Source organism: Bombyx mandarina, chromosome 23 (assembly GCF_030267445.1).
Source record: "Bombyx mandarina strain Sakado chromosome 23, ASM3026744v2".
In the NCBI taxonomy this organism is placed as follows: Eukaryota; Metazoa; Arthropoda; class Insecta; order Lepidoptera; family Bombycidae; genus Bombyx; species Bombyx mandarina.
In genome coordinates this window covers 13391994-13411591 of record NC_143229.1, presented here as the reverse complement: position 1 = coordinate 13411591, position 19598 = coordinate 13391994, and the positions used below count along the sequence as shown (strand labels likewise).

Below are 19598 nucleotides of genomic sequence, written 5' to 3'. Positions count from 1 at the left end.
ATCATTTGTTATTGTCCTCATGAAACATTGGTCAGTACTGCAATCATTACCGATCAAGACTCGTCCGCTTGCCGATTCTGTATGCTTAGTGAGAGTTTTTGAACGTTCTCGATAGCGTAAAAGTTAACTCAAGTATGCAGTTGCAACAGCGCCCCTAGCGGCAAACGTAGGCAAACGTTCCAATTTCATACAAATTTGCTTTTACACTATCGAGAACGTTAACTCGCACTAAGCACACTGAGATATTATTCCGAGAATACTTTCTTCGATCTTCGATCAGCAATAGTAAAATAGTAAGCTTTCAATTCATAAAAAAAATGTATAATAATTCTGTATAAAAATCTCCTGTAAAGTTCAAAAAATATCGCTTAAACCAAACAACCTTTCACCCGATATGTAAACTCTTTTGTGTTACGATCGGACGAATATTTGACGTTTACTTTAATTAACATAAATTTAATAAAAATGATGCACGAACTCACTCCTAAGAATGTGAAATCGACAAAAAGCAAACAGGACGTGAAGCAGCAAGACGCCGAAGACGCTTTGTCCAAGAAGAGCTTGACCAAAGTACAATCTCACTTCTTGGTCCCGTCCGAGAAACTGGACAAGGTGACCAGACGAGTGATCGCTCCGTACGCGCAAATAGAAAGGAAAGGCTTGAAAGAATCCGAACAGAAGGCCAGGAAATATCTCGATATTAACCGATTCAACGTGTTCCTGGATGACGAGATCGATTTGGACGCGTTATTGTACGAAACTGCCATGGTTTTGAAGAACTTTACCAATAGCTCCGGTAATTTAACTCGTTTGATGCTTCGTAGAGTCAATAAAGAAAACACCCTTTAAAAATTACAAGTATATATCGACGCTTGAAAGGCAAACATGACTAAGCGACAATAACTGATTTGTACATAAATGATAGGCAATAACCATATTCGATGCGCAAAAAAATATATATTACTAGGTCTATTAAAATCATTTCAATCCTACAGCTACTAGCTAGATTCTACTACAGCTAGATTCGATAAAATAAATTTTGTTTTCAGGTATTTCAACTTTAAATTAGTCTACTGTAAAGTTCACGCATTGTCGCTTAGTCACGTTTGCCTTTCAAGCGTCGATATGTATGCCCATAGTGATCGCGTTTCTTTTAAAAGGCAAGGGGTTTGTTATTCGAATAAAGTTAAATGGCATGTTTGAAGGTATACATCATACGCTTTGAGGTGCCCGTATTCTAAAAACAGAAGGGCCTTGAGGGGTTTTTCACATCTTCCATGATAAGATATGCGTTTACAAAATTAGACCTAATATACGAAGAAAGTAGATGATAGATTTAATTACCCAAAATAAAACATGTTTTGATCTCTTTTCAATATCTGCTAGGAGTTTTTGTATACACGGTCGATCAAATGAAGGGTGAGATCGTCTTAATGTCCCAAAATACGAAGAATCCTGATAGACACGAAGTTAACATACCTATTGGTAAGTCCTTTTGTTCTTTGGCTGCTTTTTGATTGAGTGTTTCTTCATTACCGAAATCTTGATAGTTCCAAGTCAATGGAACCTCGCTAAGAAACATTCATCATGAATATCAAGTACCATAGACTTGGAGGTCTTCGAACATATTAGGTTACTGACGGTCGAGCCAGTATACGGGTCATCGCGGAAATGAAAGTTAAAATGATCTCCAAGAAACTGGCACATTGGCAAATTGAGAAGAACCTCGCTCACTTAATCAGTGGCTTACGTTCTACAAGAGGCTCGTGGAATCCCTAGAGAGGTATTATGAATTGCTCTAACTTCACTCCGTTTGGGTGATCGGAGCCTCAAACGCGGTTCTTGTATTGCGTGCGGATCTCTGCGGCCTCACAACATGCATCTAGCACATATCCTGTTTTCTAGGAGAGAATAAAGTCGTAGCTGCCCACGTGGCCTTTACCAAAGAGATGCTAGTGCTTGATGATGTGCAACGTGATAGACGCTTCGCTGAAGGTTTAAAATGGATCGAGGCGAAGGTAGCATTGTGCATGCCAGTGTTAAAGCCCGACGGAGAATGCCACGCCGTCTTAGAAATGTACAGGACCCATGCCGAGCCATATGATGATGTAAGTCTTCTTGTGCTTTGTGCTTAGTGCAAGTTTTTTAACATTCTCGATAGCGATGGAGTTGGAACAGCGCCCCTAGCGGCAAACGTAGGCAAACGTTCCAATTCCATACAAACTTGAGTTAACTTTTACGCGAACGAGAACGTTAAAAAACTTGCACTAAACACAGTGGACTAGGACGAGTCAAGCCGTGTTGATATTTCATCTGACTAACTTGAACTCACGTCTCTTGACTCGGAGGTAGCACTGTGAATGCCGATGTTAAAGCCCGAAGGAGAATGCCACGCCGTCTTAGAAATGTACAGGACGCATGCTTTAAATTCGTGTGACCGGTATAGGATTCCGAAAGATTACGTTCCAGGACACGGTGTACACTGTTGTGAGCGTGGCTTGCTGGGCAGGAGCGGCTGTTCACCAGGCTCAAGAGCGAATCACCCTTCAGAAGACCGCCCATCTCAACTCGGAGCTCAGGACACTGTTACACAACTATTTCTGTGACCTCGCGTCCATCGACACCATGCTTACTGATATGTTGGTTTGTGTTCAACGTCTCTGTTATATAAACATTGTTTAGGCGTAGCCGTGACCCTTTTTGTTCGTTTTTTTGTTTTTTATTGCTTAGATGGGTGGACGAGCTCACCTGGTGTTAAGTGGTTACCGGAGCCCATAAACATCTACAACGTAAATGCCGCCACCCACCTTGAGATATGAGTTCTAAGATCTCAGTATAGTTACAACGGCTGCCCCACCCTTCAAACCGAAACGTATACTGCTTCACGGCAGAAATAGGCGGGGTGGTGGTCCCTACCCGTGTGGACTCACAAGAGTTCCTACAACCAGTGACTCTACGTACTCTCTGAGTCTCGTGTCCAAAATTTTGTTTAAGCTTTTTAAATTTTTACCCAAGAGCTCTATATAACGTTGAGTGTTAAATTTTTTTTTACTAAAAACTAAAAAACGAAACGGTAATGTTTAGTATGAGTTAAGGAAAAACAGAAAATAGGCTTGAATTTTTAGTATGTTGAGCCCACAATTGAATGCGATAATTCCTAGTAGATGTGCCCCGTGTTCTTCCAAAACCGTGACACCGCCTGCACTTGAATATATGTAATTTGTGTTACATTAAGAATACATGACGAATACAAATTATTGTGTTGGGCACGGTGGTAGTTCCGACCAGACTGTATATGACTGAAATGTATCTAGTAATTATTACGAAGTGGCTTTAGACTTGTTTAAAAAAATTTAATACTGAATTACGCAGGCGATCGTGAAATCATTCATAGGAGCTATGAGGAGTAGTTTCTACATTATAGACAAGGAATATTTCGGTGATGAGGTTTACGCGGACATGTGGGACGATGGGTGGTCCACAGAAAAATCTAAAATGCCACGGAAGAGAACTAAAATTAAGTAAATTATTATTTTGTTGAATTAATTTAAATCCTTAGCATTGGTTTCTTTAATCTTTGAGCCTATCTAATGACCAGACAATATCCAATGTCGTTCCAATGCTTTTTTTTTGCCTACCTAGCTGAGAGCCTTGAGAGGCTATTTCAGCGTAACCTTAACTAGTAGGTGAGCTCACGGGGCTCAAACCTGACGACGTTGCTAACACGAACCCTAGCAAGAGCTATGAAATGACGTGTTTGGGGCGACGTCGACTGCTTTCCATTCTGTCCGCAGGATAGGGAATATAATTCCAATACATTATCGTTAATATCGAGTATATCTCCTTAGATAGATTTCAGTAGCTTCAACTGTTTTTTTTTCACGAATAAATCATATAACTTGACAGAGTCAAAAAGATAAAAGAAAAAAACTTATTATATATCCTTACTTCCTATCCTTTTTAGTTTCTCGTTTGTGAAGATGCTTCAGCATAACTATAACATTTTCTTCGGTTTTGCGAATTATGGGCATAATTAAAATAACTTTTACGGTTTCATTTCGTTTTTTATTTTTATACTAAATTAAATATGATGTTTCGACTACCTTATGGTGTTTGTGGTCATGAACGACTAATAGCTTACCTACCAATGTTCTGATAATGATTTACTATGAATAATCGCAATTTACTTATCGTAAATTAAGATTTTATAGCAACCCTAACGCCTGCCGCGTCGGCAGCCGCGTCTGATCGCGCGCCGCGACCAATCAGGGACTCTCGTTGTCGGTTCCCGGCGCGATTCAAAGAGTAGCGACCGAGTGGCTTTCCTTTTGGCAAGCCGCGCGTGCGCCTTTACTGGCGCCGACAGTTCACCCGCAACCACCGAAGCATACACACGAGAATACGTCCGCACCTCGCTCGCTACCATTCCTTTTCGAACTTGTTTGTGGGACCCTCTGGAGTATTCATACCCAGTGCTCCAGCTGGACAACACAAAACTGGCGCCTCAACGTGGTATGGAGGACAATACAAAACTGGCGCCTCAACGTGGTAAGGAAAATCCAGCGGTGAGTCGACGAATCGTATCGGTTTTGCAAATAAAATTGTGAACTCATGATCATGGTGAACACTCGAAGTGATAACCGTGCTAGCCGAAATCGCAGGGATGATGATGCAACGGACCCGTCGTCTGTCCGCGTCCCGCGATCGGTCTCCCCGAGCGCGTCCGCCGCCCAAGAAAATGGCGCCGGTGACGCCTCGCGCATAATCTACGAGTCCTTTCGAGAAGCATCTACGAGCGCGTCTCCCGCCTGCGAAATCGGCGCTGCTGACGCCTCGCGCTCCAATCACCACAACCGATCCGGCGACAGCCACGTGGCCCCCGCCGAAGCCACCTTCTCCAGCGAGCACGTGTCAACAATAGTAGAGGCACTACAGCGGAGCCAAACAGAGGTTTTGAAATCATTATTTGAAACGATACGGCACAACACATCAACACCAGTGCCCGCATCACATGCACACGCGAACTTCGCCCGATGTACCACGCGCTTTAGTGGGACTGCAGGTGAGTCGCTTGATGCCTTCCTGGATGCGGCCGAGGCCTATCGCGACTGCTCCGACATCTCGGATGAGAACGCCGTCCGGGGATTGTCGATGCTGTTGTGCGGCGACGCCGCCGTCTGGTGGCTGGGTGTGAAGTCCTCCATATCTTCGTGGTGCGATGCCGTCTCAGCCCTACGAGACGCTTTCGGTGATCGCAGACCTCCACACCGTATATACGCTCAACTGTTCAAACGAGGTCAACAAAACGATGAAAGAACGGACCGTTTCATCGCTGCGACGCGTGCTCTTCTCGCGAAGCTACCTGCCGGCGACCTAAGCGAGAAAGTCCAGCTGGACATGATCTACGGACTCCTCAGCCGCCGCGTACGGGAGAGACTTCGCCGCGACGAAGTAAGTTCATTCGACGTGCTCCTGCAAAGAGCGCGCCAAATTGAAGACGCGACGGACGAACTTCGCTACGATCACGATGCCTCAAGACCAACGGGAGAATTAGCAAGAAAACCATACGAGTCGACGACCGGCACCGGACGCACCCGCCCTCCGCCAGCAGTAGCAGCGCGCACGGCCGCGTGCGCTCCAAGCGGCGCCGCCCCCGGCCACGAGCCCGCGACGCAGCCGCCGCTTGTTCCCGGAACGCCGCGTGTATTTGGCTCCGTCGAAAGGAAGCGACGCCCGAAATGTTCGTATTGCCATTTCTTCGGTCACGAGAAGAACCAGTGTCGTAAGTTAGATTCAAAACAAGGTGATCAATCTCATACTAACTTATTTAAAAATAAAACTCACTCAAAATCTAGTGAAAGTGAAATTAAAAGTGATCAGTCATTTTATTGTGTCGATTCAAAAGTGTGTTTTAAATTTGAAAACGACAAATTAGTAAAAGACCGTATTCATAGTTCTAATTTAGTGCATGAAACTTGTATACCTATTTTGCCAAATAGTGATGCATGCACTGATACCTACACACATTATAAACAACGGCGAAATCCACAAAATTATAATTTTGCTACCCGTAATTCAAATCGTTCGCGGTTTAAGGTTACTGATAACAGTGATAATGCCGATCGAGCTCGTATTGATCGTCCAGGTTCTTCTCGAGAAAAGAACCACAATATCACTGCATGCAACACGAAATGCATAACATGTAATCGATCGAGTGACGATCGCAAAAATAATAATAGTCCGAGCGAAAACATTACTCATGTTAACCCTTCAGCCGCCACAACTGAAAATGTTAACTCTTTGGTTGTCGAACCTAAAAATGATAATTTTTTTTTAAACAAATGTAATAATTTGGATATCTTTTCTGGCGTCGACGGACATCTTTGCCGCAATGCCAATACAAACGGGCAATGTCAAACATTAACCTGCGCGGTCGCAGAGGATTCAAATTTTGTTCATCAAAGATGTCCGGGCGACAGTAAGATTTGTATACCATTATTTGAAAATTATTGTGATAAAAACGGGATAAACCCGAATTTTCCGAAATATGGGAATAAGCGTGATGTAATGGGATTTGATTGTTTTTATGGTTGCGGCGGAGATGACGATCTTATGGGACCCCCTATTGGTCGTGACGTACGGCCGATTTTTAACATAAATATACTGGGTTTTGACGGCACCGCTTTAATAGACACAGCTGCAAAACACTGCATCGCGGGTCATACGCTATACGCTCTCCTCCAGCAGAACAACCATCCTCTCCGCGTTTCCTCTCAACGAGTCAGACTTGCCGACGGTGTGGTGCGCATTATGGACGTTTTTGCCACCACACTCGATGTACGCCTAGAGACGACAATTATTTCCACTCCATTCCTCATATTTCCTGAATCCACCAATAATGAAACGTTATTAGGAATAGATTTTATTACCGCAGCTGGAGTAGTAATCGACTTCAAAGAAGAGGTTTGGTTCTTCAGTGATGATGCGATGGTAAAGTATAATCTGTGTTTCGAACCTAAGTCGCGCAAAGTTTCCTGCGCCGCTACAGACATCCTTAGAGATGACGAAGGTACTCACCTTACGCCAGCTGAGCGGCAAGCGCTCGCCGACGTACTGGACAGGCACGCACACATCTTCAGAGCAGGGGGGAGGTCCAACTCCGTTTGCTGAGCATCGCATCGAAACAGGTGAGCATACACCAATATCAGTACTCCCATACTGTTTAAATCCTTCGAAGAAACCGCCTGATATTATATTAGGGAAATACCATACCCAAGACCTTACCTGTTACCACGGTAACAAAGACTCCTTACCCAAACCTGTGATTCCTAAGAGGAAACGTGGACGACCAGTTGAAGCTGTTAATGTCCTAGTCCAGGATCGAGGGCGTTCTCCAGGACTAGAGGGGGAGTATATAGCAACCCTAACGCCTGCCGCGTCGGCAGCCGCGTCTGATCGCGCGCCGCGACCAATCAGGGACTCTCGTTGTCGGTTCCCGGCGCGATTCAAAGAGTAGCGACCGAGTGGCTTTCCTTTTGGCAAGCCGCGCGTGCGCCTTTACTGGCGCCGACAGTTCACCCGCAACCACCGAAGCATACACACGAGAATACGTCCGCACCTCGCTCGCTACCATTCCTTTTCGAACTTGTTTGTGGGACCCTCTGGAATATTCATACCCAGTGCTCCAGCTGGACAACACAAAAATTTGAATTTTATGACGGGGACGTAATTTTTCTATGGCACATACATAGCTAGTTGTAGGGACACGTAAGCGCTTGCGCATGCAGTTATTGCATTACGCTGCACCAGTTGCCCGGCGCCCAAGAAGTAATAGTGTTCTGTGCCGGCGCCCTTCGCTAGAAGTAATAGTGTTCTGTGCCGGCGCCGGTCATTATGTAAACACATGTACCATCTTACGGAATAAACGGTGTCTTTAATTACTGTGTATTATTAGTTCTATATTACTAACGTCACAATTGGTAACAACGTCTACAGTAGTGACCCAAAACTAGTCATACATATTAAACAATCCTATCAGAAAAAAACATGAATTATTTTAGTTTATTCGGTTTTTCTTTAGTGAACTATATTCCGCTCGTTTCAGCTTAAGTCGTGAGCATACCCCGGCGGGTCTGGTATCGCGAACCGGAAAGAAATTAAACGTAAATGACGCGTACAAAGACTCGAGGTTTACGAAGGAAATAGATTCGACCACCGGCACTGTCGTCAGGTCCTGTTTGGTGTCGCCCATCGTCGATAAACATGGAGTAATCGGTAAAACCGGATGATTACCGACGTTCCTTATTATTTAGCAAATAATAACCGATTTTATTTGTAGTCTAACAAAGCAAGGTCTTAGTAATCTTTCTTCGGTTTTTCGGTTTCTTCTCAGTAATCTTTCAATCCTAAAAAAATCAAGATTTCGAACTACTAGTGGTGGTGGTGGTGCTATCTACTGGTGGTAGAAGCAGTAATGCGTTTCGTTTTGAAGGGTGGGGCAGCCGTTATACTGTACTGAGACCTTAGAACTCATATCTCAAGGTGGGTGGCAGTTGCATTTACGTTGCAGATGTCTATGAGCTCCGGTAACCACTTAACACCAAGTGGTCTGTGAGCTCGTCCACCCATCTAAGCAATAAAAAAGAGCCTTCGTCGAAGACAGTGGCCGGTGCTTGGGTTACTTAAAAGCACCGGTAATGGATCGGGAGGATCCGTAATGACGTATTCAGGGCGACGTTGACTGTTTACCGTTCGGTCCGCAGAGTCGGGTATGTAATTTCCGGCGGCCACGACAAGATGGTTTTCATGTCGTGCCGCATTCTCAAAGTGGTGCAAGATAATTCAACGATTAGCTTGTAAATACACCCGAAAAACATTACCCTCCTTCGATAGTCGAATAAGGGATTAAGGAAGGAAGGAGGGAATTTGCAGCCTTGGCACTGCTGATTTTTTGTAATGTAAATTGTGAGAAATTAAAGTATTTTTTATTGAAAACGTTATTAATTTCAGGAGTAGTGCAGCTAACGAACAAAAACAACGCCCTTCCCTTCAATCACGAAGACGAAATGATATTCGAAGTGTTTATAAGTTATTGTTCTCTAATCGTACACTTCTATAATATGCATCAGAAGAAAATATATCATGTAAGAAACGAAATAATTCTTTTGACGACGAAATGTCGCGAAGCAGTTGGGGGGGATCCATTAATTACCTGGAAAAAAAAACTTGCTCTATTACTTTTTTTTTTTTTTTATGATTTAAGGATTACTGTTGGCCCGGAGGCCTTTCCAGTTTCACCAGGACAGGTACTTTTATTAAAGACTAGCAAAGACTAGTATTTGTGAATATTACCATAATTTAAAATCAGAATCATAAAATTAAATACTGAATATCAAACAAAAATTAAGTAAAGATTTATTCTAAATCAGTCCAGGGAGACTCGTGCACGGCCTTAAGAGTGACCACTGGAACGAATATATCCAAGTGTTTTTCAATACACCGTTTTACACCGTTTTCTGCGAGACGTATAGTTACGTGATATTTGCCAAGACCCCACTCCAAGAATCCACTCTAAGTGAGATTTGGAAACACCTAGAACACCTCGCGTAATTAATGGACGCCCCTTTGTCCATTAAAAATCAAATATCGCTTTATCCAGTGTTCTTAAGATTTATTGTAGCCGAATTACCAGTGATCAGGTGCAATTCCTCAAATTCTGACGCAAATAAATAGGCATAGCGATGGTATTAACCACATTACGATACCCTGAAAACTCTAACCTTGCTCTTGTACTTATTTTTAAAGATATAGATAGATAAGTGGCACATTTACCGGTCACCATACGGTGCATTCCTGCCGCGAAGTAGACATCTATACCGGTTTAAAAAGTGAGACAAATATTACCCAATACAATTGAGAATTCGACCTCATGTCTCAAGGCGGGTGGCGGCACTCACGTTGTGATATACACGTCCTTGCGGATCCATCAGTACCAATAACAGCCTGGCCACGGGACATTCGCCGATACGAATATTCGCGCGGTGCGAACGGCGAAGCGTCTAGCGACTAAAATAAGAGCATAGAAATGTACCTAACAAGCCACGCGCACCGGCGACCGGCGAAGCGACCGGCGGAATGTACCGAGCGAATCGCGCGGGCGACTTACGATGCGGCGGGCGAGCAAAACAAATGCATGAATAAGGACGGCGCAAGCCACGGAGTCGAGCGGTAGTCGCGGCGAATAGTGCAGTGATTAAATGAGTTTAGTTGTTTTCGCCGCGAAAAATGAACGCCGAAATTTTTATATTTTTTATTATTATTTTTTTTGTTTGTTTTTAAACTCGTCGTGGCTGAACGGATAATACGTCCGGTGTTGAGCGATGCACCGGTAGTCGAATATCAGGCGGGTACCAATTTTTGTAATGAAATACGTACTCAACAAATTTTAATGTTCACGATTGATTTCCACGGTGAAGGAATAACATCGTGTAATAAAAATGAAACCCTCAAAATTATAATTTGCGTAATTACTGGGGGTAGGACCTCTTGTGAGTCCGCGCGGGTGGGTACCACCACCCTGCCTGTTTCTGCCGTGAAGTAGTAATGCGTTTCGGTTTGAAGGGTGGGGCAGCCATTGTAACTATACTTGAGACCTTAGAACTTATATCTCAAGGTGGGTGGCGCATTTACGTTGTGGATGTCTATGGGCTTCAGTAACCACTTAACACAAGTTGGACTGTGAGCTCATCCACCCATCTAAGCAATAAAAAAATATATAGCTGAAATACTAGCTAGACCAGCTATTTGGAAGTCTAGCCACCCAAAGTATTTCTCGTACTTCTTGTGGAATTCTCCATCTATAGGTATACTCCGATTCTTATTCAAATCATGTACTTCACAATATTTTCCAAATAATAGGTCCTGAACCAAAAAACTATTCATTTGTAAGCAATATCGAGATAATTTCGATATAGACATTTCGCTGTCGGACTTCCTTACTAGTCGCGGCGGCGAACGTGAGTACCCGTGGCCTGCAAACGGTGCTGCGCGAATGGTCGCCTCGTCCACCGCTTCGCTGTTCGCACCGCCGATCCCCGTGGCCAGGCCGTAACTCTTGCATGAGACGCTTTCAGCTCGTAACATTAGGAGCAGGCTTAGTGACTCTGGTAACCATACTCGTCGAACTCGACAAGGAGTTTAACATGCAACCTAATCCATGTATCAGCTCGCTAAGTTTCTCGCCGGAGCTTCTCGATGGGTCGCGATTCCGCTCTGGTAGTAAGTTCATTTGCGCAGCAGCTGCTCTTGAGGTGTTAGATCTCCTCGGGAAGCCCTCGGGCCGTTAACAAATCCCACCCCTCCTGGTTGAACCCGTGTTCGCCCAGTAGTCCTGGTAAACTGGAAAGGCCTCCAGGCCCCCAGTACTTCTTCCTTCACAAAAAACCTGATATTTATTCGCTCCGGTAACTGCTTCACAACAAGTTTACGCATCAATGCCTTAAAAATATATCAAAAAGTACGTCGTTTGTTTTTATTAAGATTTCAATGAGAGGAACTTTTTAATTAATGCAATCGTATCTGTTGATATTTGAACCATGATGCACTTACATATTCTATCTGACATAGAACCACAGGCAATATGTTTTCGATCTAACAAATAACAGTATTCTTGCAGGAAAATAAGAACATAGTTTACAACGATCTGATGAAGCTCCACTTGAAACCCTGTCGGCATGACGTCGAGGAACTGATGGAGACCAACGGCATTCTGCTGCCGCCTAGTAACTTCCGGACGTGACGTATCCTACCTTCATTTACTGATACCTGTACCATAGGGTTTTGCCTTTTTAATTTCACTCAATACAGAAGATAGCTATTTAGATTGTCGATAATCTTAGTGTTGTGGTTGGGAACATTTGAAGATACGACGTTTCTAACAATTTTTTTCTGTACATTATTTTCCATGGGGGCATGCTTAGAGCTATTATTAAAGATTCATTAAAAAAAAATCCCCATATTAAGGATTCATTAAATTTTTTCCCTACCTAATCGTTGGTAGCCTAAGCCTATTCAAACTTCACACGGATCAGTAAATGAGCGCACGGGCTCAACCCGAGAGAATTGCTAACACAAGCCCTAGCAAAAACAGTGCTTCGCTGAATCTATTACCGGATTGGAATCGCGGCCCACTGAGAAGATCCGGCGAGAAACTCAGTGGGTTAATGGCATTAGTATGCGATCGTAATAGATAGCAAAATATTAGTGCTTAGAGCGACTACGAAACCGAAATGAGCCGATTGTCTCTTTCCAATTGTCGATTTGAATTTTTTATCGCCGGGTAATGTCATCATTTACTTGAAGGTAATTAAATATATAAATCATTATGCTTGCTTCAGTTATGATTACGACATCAGCGAAGGGAACAGGGAGGAGATGGCGGGCTTGGTATGCTACATGTTCAAAGAAACGTTTGCCGATCGTAATTTCGAGCGACAGCAGCTAGCGGATTTCGTGTTATCCGTCCTCAGCTGTTACAGGGACAACCCGTACCACAACGCGCAGCACGCCTTCACGTTCACCCACACGATGTTCATGATATTAGTTAACAATACAGGCTACTTTGAGTTCGCTGAAGTTAGTGTTGTTCTAGAAACCGTTGATGTGTCTTTTTGTTTATTCACAAAGGTTTAACGTGGGGCGAAAAGTTGTGACGTGTCTTTTAATTCACTTACGGCGTAAATGGTCGAAAATAGTCAGTCAGTCTGCCTATTTCTGCCGTGAAGCAGTAATGCGTTTCGGTTTGAAGGGTGAGGCAACCGTTGTAACTATAGTGAGCCCTTAGAACTTATATCTCGAGGTGGGTGGCGCATTTACGTCGTAGATGTCTATGGGCTTCAGTAACCACTTAACACCAGGTGGGCTGTGCTGTGAGCTCGTCCATCTAAGCAATAAAAAAAAAAAACCCTCGGTAATACCAGCAGCGCAGTCTACAAGATACTGCTGAACTTTGACTATACCAAGCACATGTGTTTGCTCAGGTGTGAAGCATCACTTCGCTGTATTGAGAGGATCGGATGTGTCCATGTATGAGCGATGGTAACACACTTACAAATATGAGAATCGTAAGCCAGTCCGGAATAAAATGTGACGTCATAATATATTTTTTTACTTTAATAAAGCATATTTTGTGGATTCAGGTGGCAGCCCTAATGATATCGGGTCTCTGTCACGACCTAGACCATCCCGGATATAACAACAACTTCCTGATGCTCTGCAAGCACCCACTGGCCCTCATGTACAAGACGTCGATACTCGAGAATCATCATTATTTTCTCGCCAAGAAGATCGTTGAGGTACTTCATTATTTTAAACAATTACGTGACAGGTACGGCAGACAATAATCCCGACAAAGATATTATTTTACTAGATCACCTCGTATGTAACCAGGTGAGGGATGATCGCACTGGCTGGCGGGCTTGATTATCATCCAGCTAGGTGTCCTGAAGTCATAACTTGTAGCGCAGTCTTGGCGGACTTTGGATAAGCCATCGACCGATAATTTCGATGTCCAATGAAACAAAGTGGTGGAGAGATATACTCTGTGCGCGAAATATGTTTTCTTGTTCCTATCGTGCTCCCGCAGAGTAATTACTGTCATATCCGAGACTCGGACGCGGCTTTTTGAACAAGAAGCTTTAGTCGAGTCAACGCCGACATTCCCTGCCTGCCGCTCCCACGCGTAAGCGGAAGTTCGACGATTTCCTCCTGACCCCAAAAAAATCAAATGCCCATCTCAAGTTAAGTGGTTACCAACATCAAGGCCGCTATTCACCTGGGAACACAAGGTCGATGTCGATGTCTGCTAATATAGTAGATATAACGGTTGCCAACCCCAACAAGCCCGAACGCACGGCTGCTTCACAGCAGAAATAGATGGGAGGCGGAATAAGACGCCCGGTGCATTCGTATCGAGCGACCTGACTGTAATCACTAATCGTGAACTGACTAAAATAATTCATCGTGTAATAAACAAAACCGGTAAAAAATTTAATTTGCCTATAAGTAGGTATTATTTCCATTTCTTTATTTTCTCGATGACAGTTCTTCTAGTTGTAGTGTTGAGACCAAATCCTCCAACTCCTCCGACTCTGCTATGAGCTTGAACTTCTTGTAAGCGTCATACTTTTATTAAATAATAATAAAAACGCTCGTTCAAGTTTCCACAGGATCTGTCATCGAGAAAATAAAGAAATGGAAATAGTATAATTACTGGTATTAGGGTGTCTGGTGACTCTGCAGAGGGAGGTGCTGCCACCCTGCCTGATGTCTATGGGCTCCAGTACCCACTTAACACCAGTTAAGTCTTGAGCTCTTCCCCCCATTTAGGAAATAAAAAAGTTTGCCTACCCATACAAGCTTAGAATACGCTGGGACGTAGTGAAGTTGGTGGTAGACTGTCGAAATAACGTTAGCAAATACAAATAAACGCTTTTCTGTATAAAATATCCGTTTAATCACTGAACCCTTTGATCAGGATAAACAAATATTCAGCAAGTTACCGATAGTCGATCAAGAACGAATATTGGAGGAGATGAAATACGCCATACTGTGCACAGACCTGGCGGTGTACTTCCAGCTGAGGGCGCAGCTGGCGCCGCTCATCGCTGACCAGACCTTCGACTGGAACGACAACCAGCACAGGAAGCTACTGAAGGTACACTGCAGACCTTGTCTGCTCTTTGCGAAGTGATGTGTAACACTAAAATCTATATATATAAAAATAAATTACTGTTCGTTAGTCTCGCTAAAACTCGAGAATGGCTGGACCGATTTGGCTAATTTGGGTCTTGAATTATTAGTAGAAGTCCAGAGAAGGCTTAAATGGTAGATAAATATGAAAATGCTCGGAATTAAATAAAAATAATTATTTTATTTTTTATCTTTGATGTGTCCCCCTGTCGGACGTATTCCTTTTGTTTCTTTTAAGTTTATTTTATATAAAAGCTTAGGTCTTTTATTTATCGGCACTGGACGGATTGAGGCACTACAAAGTCTGCCGGGTCAACTAGTGAGCAATAATTTTACACAGCTGTATGCTTAGTGCGAGTTTTTTTAACGTTATCGATAGCGTAAAAGTCAACTCAAATTTGTATGGAGTTGGAACGTTTGCCGCTAGGGGCGCTGTTAACTTTTACGCTATAGAGAACGTTAAAAAACTTGTATTGAGCACACAGTATTATTTTCATATTATTTTGTAACGATTACGATTTGTGTATATTAATGGAAATAGGGTATAGGAAACTCCTTAGGGTAAATGGGGTTGTAATCTCAAATGTAATGTGTTGCAGCTGTTTCACCTATCAAACCGAAATAACCATCAGTGGCTTACAACCCGACTTTAGCATTAGGCCAATTTGTAATTTTGGAAATACAGTCAAAACCGTTTACTGCGACATCGTTTAGAACAACATGCCGGTTATAATAACCTAGAACAAAGGTCCCGGCTGAATGCTATATGACCGCCTTATTAAAAACATTGCTTTATACGACATTGCTAATAACGACATACCTCATAAAACGACCACATATAACTAATATTTCGGAGAATTAGATCTGTTAGAACGACCGGCTAAGCTGTATTGTAAACAATTTGAATAGGTATCCACTTTTGTCTTCAATGGCTATTAAAATCAGGAAAAAAAACAATAGGATTTAGTTTAGTGTAGGGTCTTTTCTAATTCTTAGAAACAATACACGTGCATGCAGTAGAGTCAAAGACCGCTTCTTCATATCTCTTCAGTTAGTTTATTACTTATCTATACACAAGACGCACTAAAACTTTGTGGAGTTATTCGTGAAACTTTCAAAATGTCGCAAAGAAAAAGAAAACAAATTAATATTGAAGAAAAATTGCGTATTCCATTTTTTATTATTTTTCCAATAATTCCCTATCGATTTGTTTGTACTTGTACGATACACATTAAACATCACCGGTTGTTACGACTATCGGTTTTTACGACTGAATATGAGCAGTCCCTTCGATGTCGTTATAACAGATTTTGACTGTATATATTTTTTGTGGAAGTAGTTTGTGAATACGCTTGCAGGTTCAAACATAAGTTGTTGCATCGCTTTATATAGCGGTTCGACACACAAATGTATTGTACGCAAGTACATGATTCCAGGGCATACTGATGACGACCAGCGACTTGTCCGGATCCTGCAAGCCATTCGGAGTCGCCAAAGCGAACGCTCAATGCGTCTATGAAGAGTTTTATAATCAAGTAAGGAAAGTTTGTATTTTTTTTTTATTTATTGCTTATATGGATGGACGAGCTCACAGCCCACCTGGTGTTAAGTGGTTGCTGAAGCCCATAGAAATCTACAACGAAAATGCGCCACCCACCTTGAGATATAAGTTCTAAGGTCTCAGTATAGTTACAACGGCTGCCCCGCCTTTCAAACCGAAACGCATTACTGCTTCACGGCAGAAATAGGCAAGGTCGTGGTACCTATCCGTGTGGATACTCACGGATACTCACAAGAGGTCCTACCACCAGTAAATTCTGTATTCTGTTATACGCGGTCTTCTCCCAATCCTTCGCACATTGCTGAGGATCGTGACCCTTCTATCGTCTTTTCACTGTTTCTCTACCGTCAGTAACATCGTGAAGAGCTTCTTTGACCGGCATTACCAGCAGTTACCTGGTCAGAACACTGGTGTCCTTTGGTTTCCCCACCATTTGTGTTCGCTATTAGTGAGCACGATAGTTCTAATTGTGGTGCCGGTTAGCTTGACACACGACTTGATTTCGTAGGGCGACAAAGAGCGGTCCATGGGCTACACGCCGCTGAGCATGATGGACCGGCGTCGCAGCATCAACCAGCCGGCGGAACAGATCCAGTTCCTCTCCGTGGTCGTGTTTCCTTGTCTGATGTTACTTCAGAATTTTTTCCCTAACACCGTACAGCTCATGGAAAACTGCAGGTTAGTATTGTTACGCGCTGGGGTTCGGGATAAATAATATTCTACCGAAGTATAAATTAAAACTGTATTCAACACTTAAAACACTTAAAGAACACTTTAAAATTCTCAATTCGCTTCTTCCGCTTCGCTTCAGGTGATGCGTTCGCTGTTTGGCTTCGAGTAGTTCCGATAACTGACTGATTGCGTGCCATCTCTGCAACGCTTTTATAGTTGATACGACATCTCTAAATATATCGAGAACATTCTGGGCAAGTCGAATAGCTTCGATGTGTGTTTAAGTGGATACTGGAGTCCATAGACATCTACAACGTAAATGCGCCACCCGTCTTGAGACATAAGTTCTAAAGTCTCAAGTATAGTTACAGTTAAGTATATATAGCTTTGTACTTCTGGATTTTTACTAGTACCTTCGATGTTCGTTTCTGCTGTTAGGCGATAGATGGCGCTACTCTGACCGCCGTTACAGTATTTAACTATAACGAATCAGAGTACATTCCTATAGAATGCTGTGACCCGCTTGATCGTAAGTAATTGCCATCGGTCATGGACATCAGCATCGCCAAGGTATAGGCAAGCCGCTGCTCACAAACATTGTATGTGAGAGGAACGCATAGTTGTATTGAACCATTTGTACACTTAATACGTTAAAAAAAAGGTGACTGGTGGTAGGACGTCTTGTGAGTCCGCACGTCAGTAGTTACGTACACCCTGCCTATTTCTGACGTGAAGTAGCAATGCATTTCGCTTTGAACGGTGAGGCAGCCGTTGTACTGAACTGAGACTTTAGAACTCATGTCTCAAGATCTGTGGCGGCATTTACGTTGTAGATGTCTATGGGCTCCGGTAACCACCTTGAGATTTAAGTTCTAAGGTCTCAGTATAGTTACAAGGGCTGCCCCACCCTTCAAACCGAAACGTATTACTGCTACATACCCGCGCGGACACACTAGAGGACCTACCACCAGTATAAAATTGCTGGATTAGGAAAACTCAAGAAGCGTGGCACGAGGAGATAGAGACCCGGGGACAGAGGCTGTGGCGTCAGGGCGAGTCGGTCGCCGCGTTGCAACCCAGCAAGATCCTCATCAAGTCTTGCTTCGAGCAGGACAGTTAAAACATGTATTGCTATACATTATTACATTTTAATAAAGTTTCCTTGTAATTAATTCGTTTTTGTTGTTTTGTCTGACCATCACGAAGGATCACATACGAAATCAATGTTAGTTTTCTTTATTCAAGCAAACAATGGCAGGAGCTTTTAATTAGTTATGTATTTACCGATGATTCGGAATGCAATTTCACACATATAAAACTGATAACTGATGAAACTATAGGCAGTGTATAACCTTTCAAACAAACAAAGAACCTATTGAGTTTCTCGCCGGATCTTCTCAGTGAGTCCGATCCGATATTAGATTCAGCGAAGCACTGCTCTAGCTAGGGCTAGTGTTAGCAATTCTCTTAGGTCGAACCCGTGAGCTCACCTACCGGTCCGTGCGAATAGCCCCTTAGGATCATACGATTAGATAGGGAAAAAAACAAAGAACTTTCAATACAGATTCGCAAATGACCAAGAAATCCGTCAACATACTACATTCCAAAATAGAACTAACTTCATTTGAAAGTTTGTTGGACTGCACAAATAAAAACTTCGATTACATGATAGCAAATTTATTAAAACCTATTATGATAGATAATTATTACAAATAACCGAATGTGTAGTAATGAGGTTAATCAAGTTTCAATTAATTTAACAGTCATAAAAATTTATTTATCATCTCATCGTAAGATATAACTTTCGCACAGAAATAAATTCGTAATACATTCATGTATCACTTTATATAAATATGAATACACGTTGTATATTTTACAAAGTATCTTTTTAAATTAATTAAATTGATAGTACATTTTAATTATTATTAAATTAAAAAGTTCGAAAGACAAAAACTTTCGATTCTAGAGAACATATATTATATATGTATAAATTACTAGACTTTTCAAATGAATGTAACACCAACCTTTTTTGTGAATGACAACACTGATTTCATTACTAATTTAATATCATCCTGATTAGTTTAACCTATTTATGTAAGGGTTAAGTTGTGTCAGATACCATTCCAAGTTTTGTAGAGACAATTGTTATTAATATACAAACACGTTTTTAACACTAAACACACTCGAACGGATCAAATGGACTTCTTTCATACTTCTACTATAATAGCCGGCAAACTTCTTGAGCATTTGTCGACGTAGTGGGGGTAAGTTCGCGCATGGTACACTCACGTGCAAAAACATTATTTACTCTGCGTCATAATGCTATTAAATTATTAAAATCAACATATTATGTATTTATTTATATATTTATTAGAACATCAACAAAAAATATAGGTTAATAATTGTAATAATTTAATCTTGGGGTAAAATAGATATTCCTTCTATTAAGTCAAAACTAGAGCTGTTGCCAGGTCTTCGTTCAGTTGAAGCGAAGCTGGTATTTGTAATTTTTTTTTCGTTATCATAATCTTGACCATCATCATCATCACTGTTTTCATCACCCGAGTCGCTATCATCGTGATGAGTCGACATAGGGCTCATCGGTGTAGTTTACAAC

The 19598-nt window shown here is 42.3% G+C and overlaps 2 protein-coding genes across 2 annotated transcripts; both read left to right on the top strand.

The window, feature by feature from the left end:
* The first annotated feature begins 465 nt into the window (after nucleotides 1–465).
* Nucleotides 466–18150, top strand: LOC114251962 (cAMP and cAMP-inhibited cGMP 3',5'-cyclic phosphodiesterase 10A). The gene is made up of 14 exons (XM_089737764.1): nucleotides 466–796; nucleotides 1387–1485; nucleotides 1906–2108; nucleotides 2470–2643; nucleotides 3373–3521; nucleotides 8105–8274; nucleotides 9010–9143; nucleotides 11675–11793; nucleotides 12396–12633; nucleotides 13197–13352; nucleotides 14534–14713; nucleotides 16185–16283; nucleotides 16818–16987; nucleotides 17972–18150. Exons 1-14 carry the CDS (start codon nucleotides 466–468, stop codon nucleotides 18099–18101), a joined length of 2352 nt encoding a protein of 783 aa, XP_089593890.1. The 3' UTR covers nucleotides 18102–18150.
* Nucleotides 4203–7170, top strand: LOC149500207 (uncharacterized). Its single transcript, XM_089737634.1, has one exon. It carries the CDS (start codon nucleotides 4612–4614, stop codon nucleotides 7168–7170), a length of 2559 nt encoding a protein of 852 aa, XP_089593760.1. The 5' UTR covers nucleotides 4203–4611.
* Nucleotides 18151–19598: the final 1448 nt, after the last annotated feature.

Coding starts and splice junctions, on each gene's coding strand:
- LOC114251962 (XM_089737764.1), top strand. CDS start 466: ATGATGCACGAACTCACTCCTAAGAATGTGAAATCGACAAAAAGCAAA. Junction 2,644..3,372: donor CCATGCTTACTGATATGTTG/GTTTGTGTTCAA, acceptor TGAATTACGCAG/GCGATCGTGAAATCATTCAT. Junction 9,144..11,674: donor ATCAGAAGAAAATATATCAT/GTAAGAAACGAA, acceptor GTATTCTTGCAG/GAAAATAAGAACATAGTTTA.
- LOC149500207 (XM_089737634.1), top strand. CDS start 4,612: ATGATCATGGTGAACACTCGAAGTGATAACCGTGCTAGCCGAAATCGC.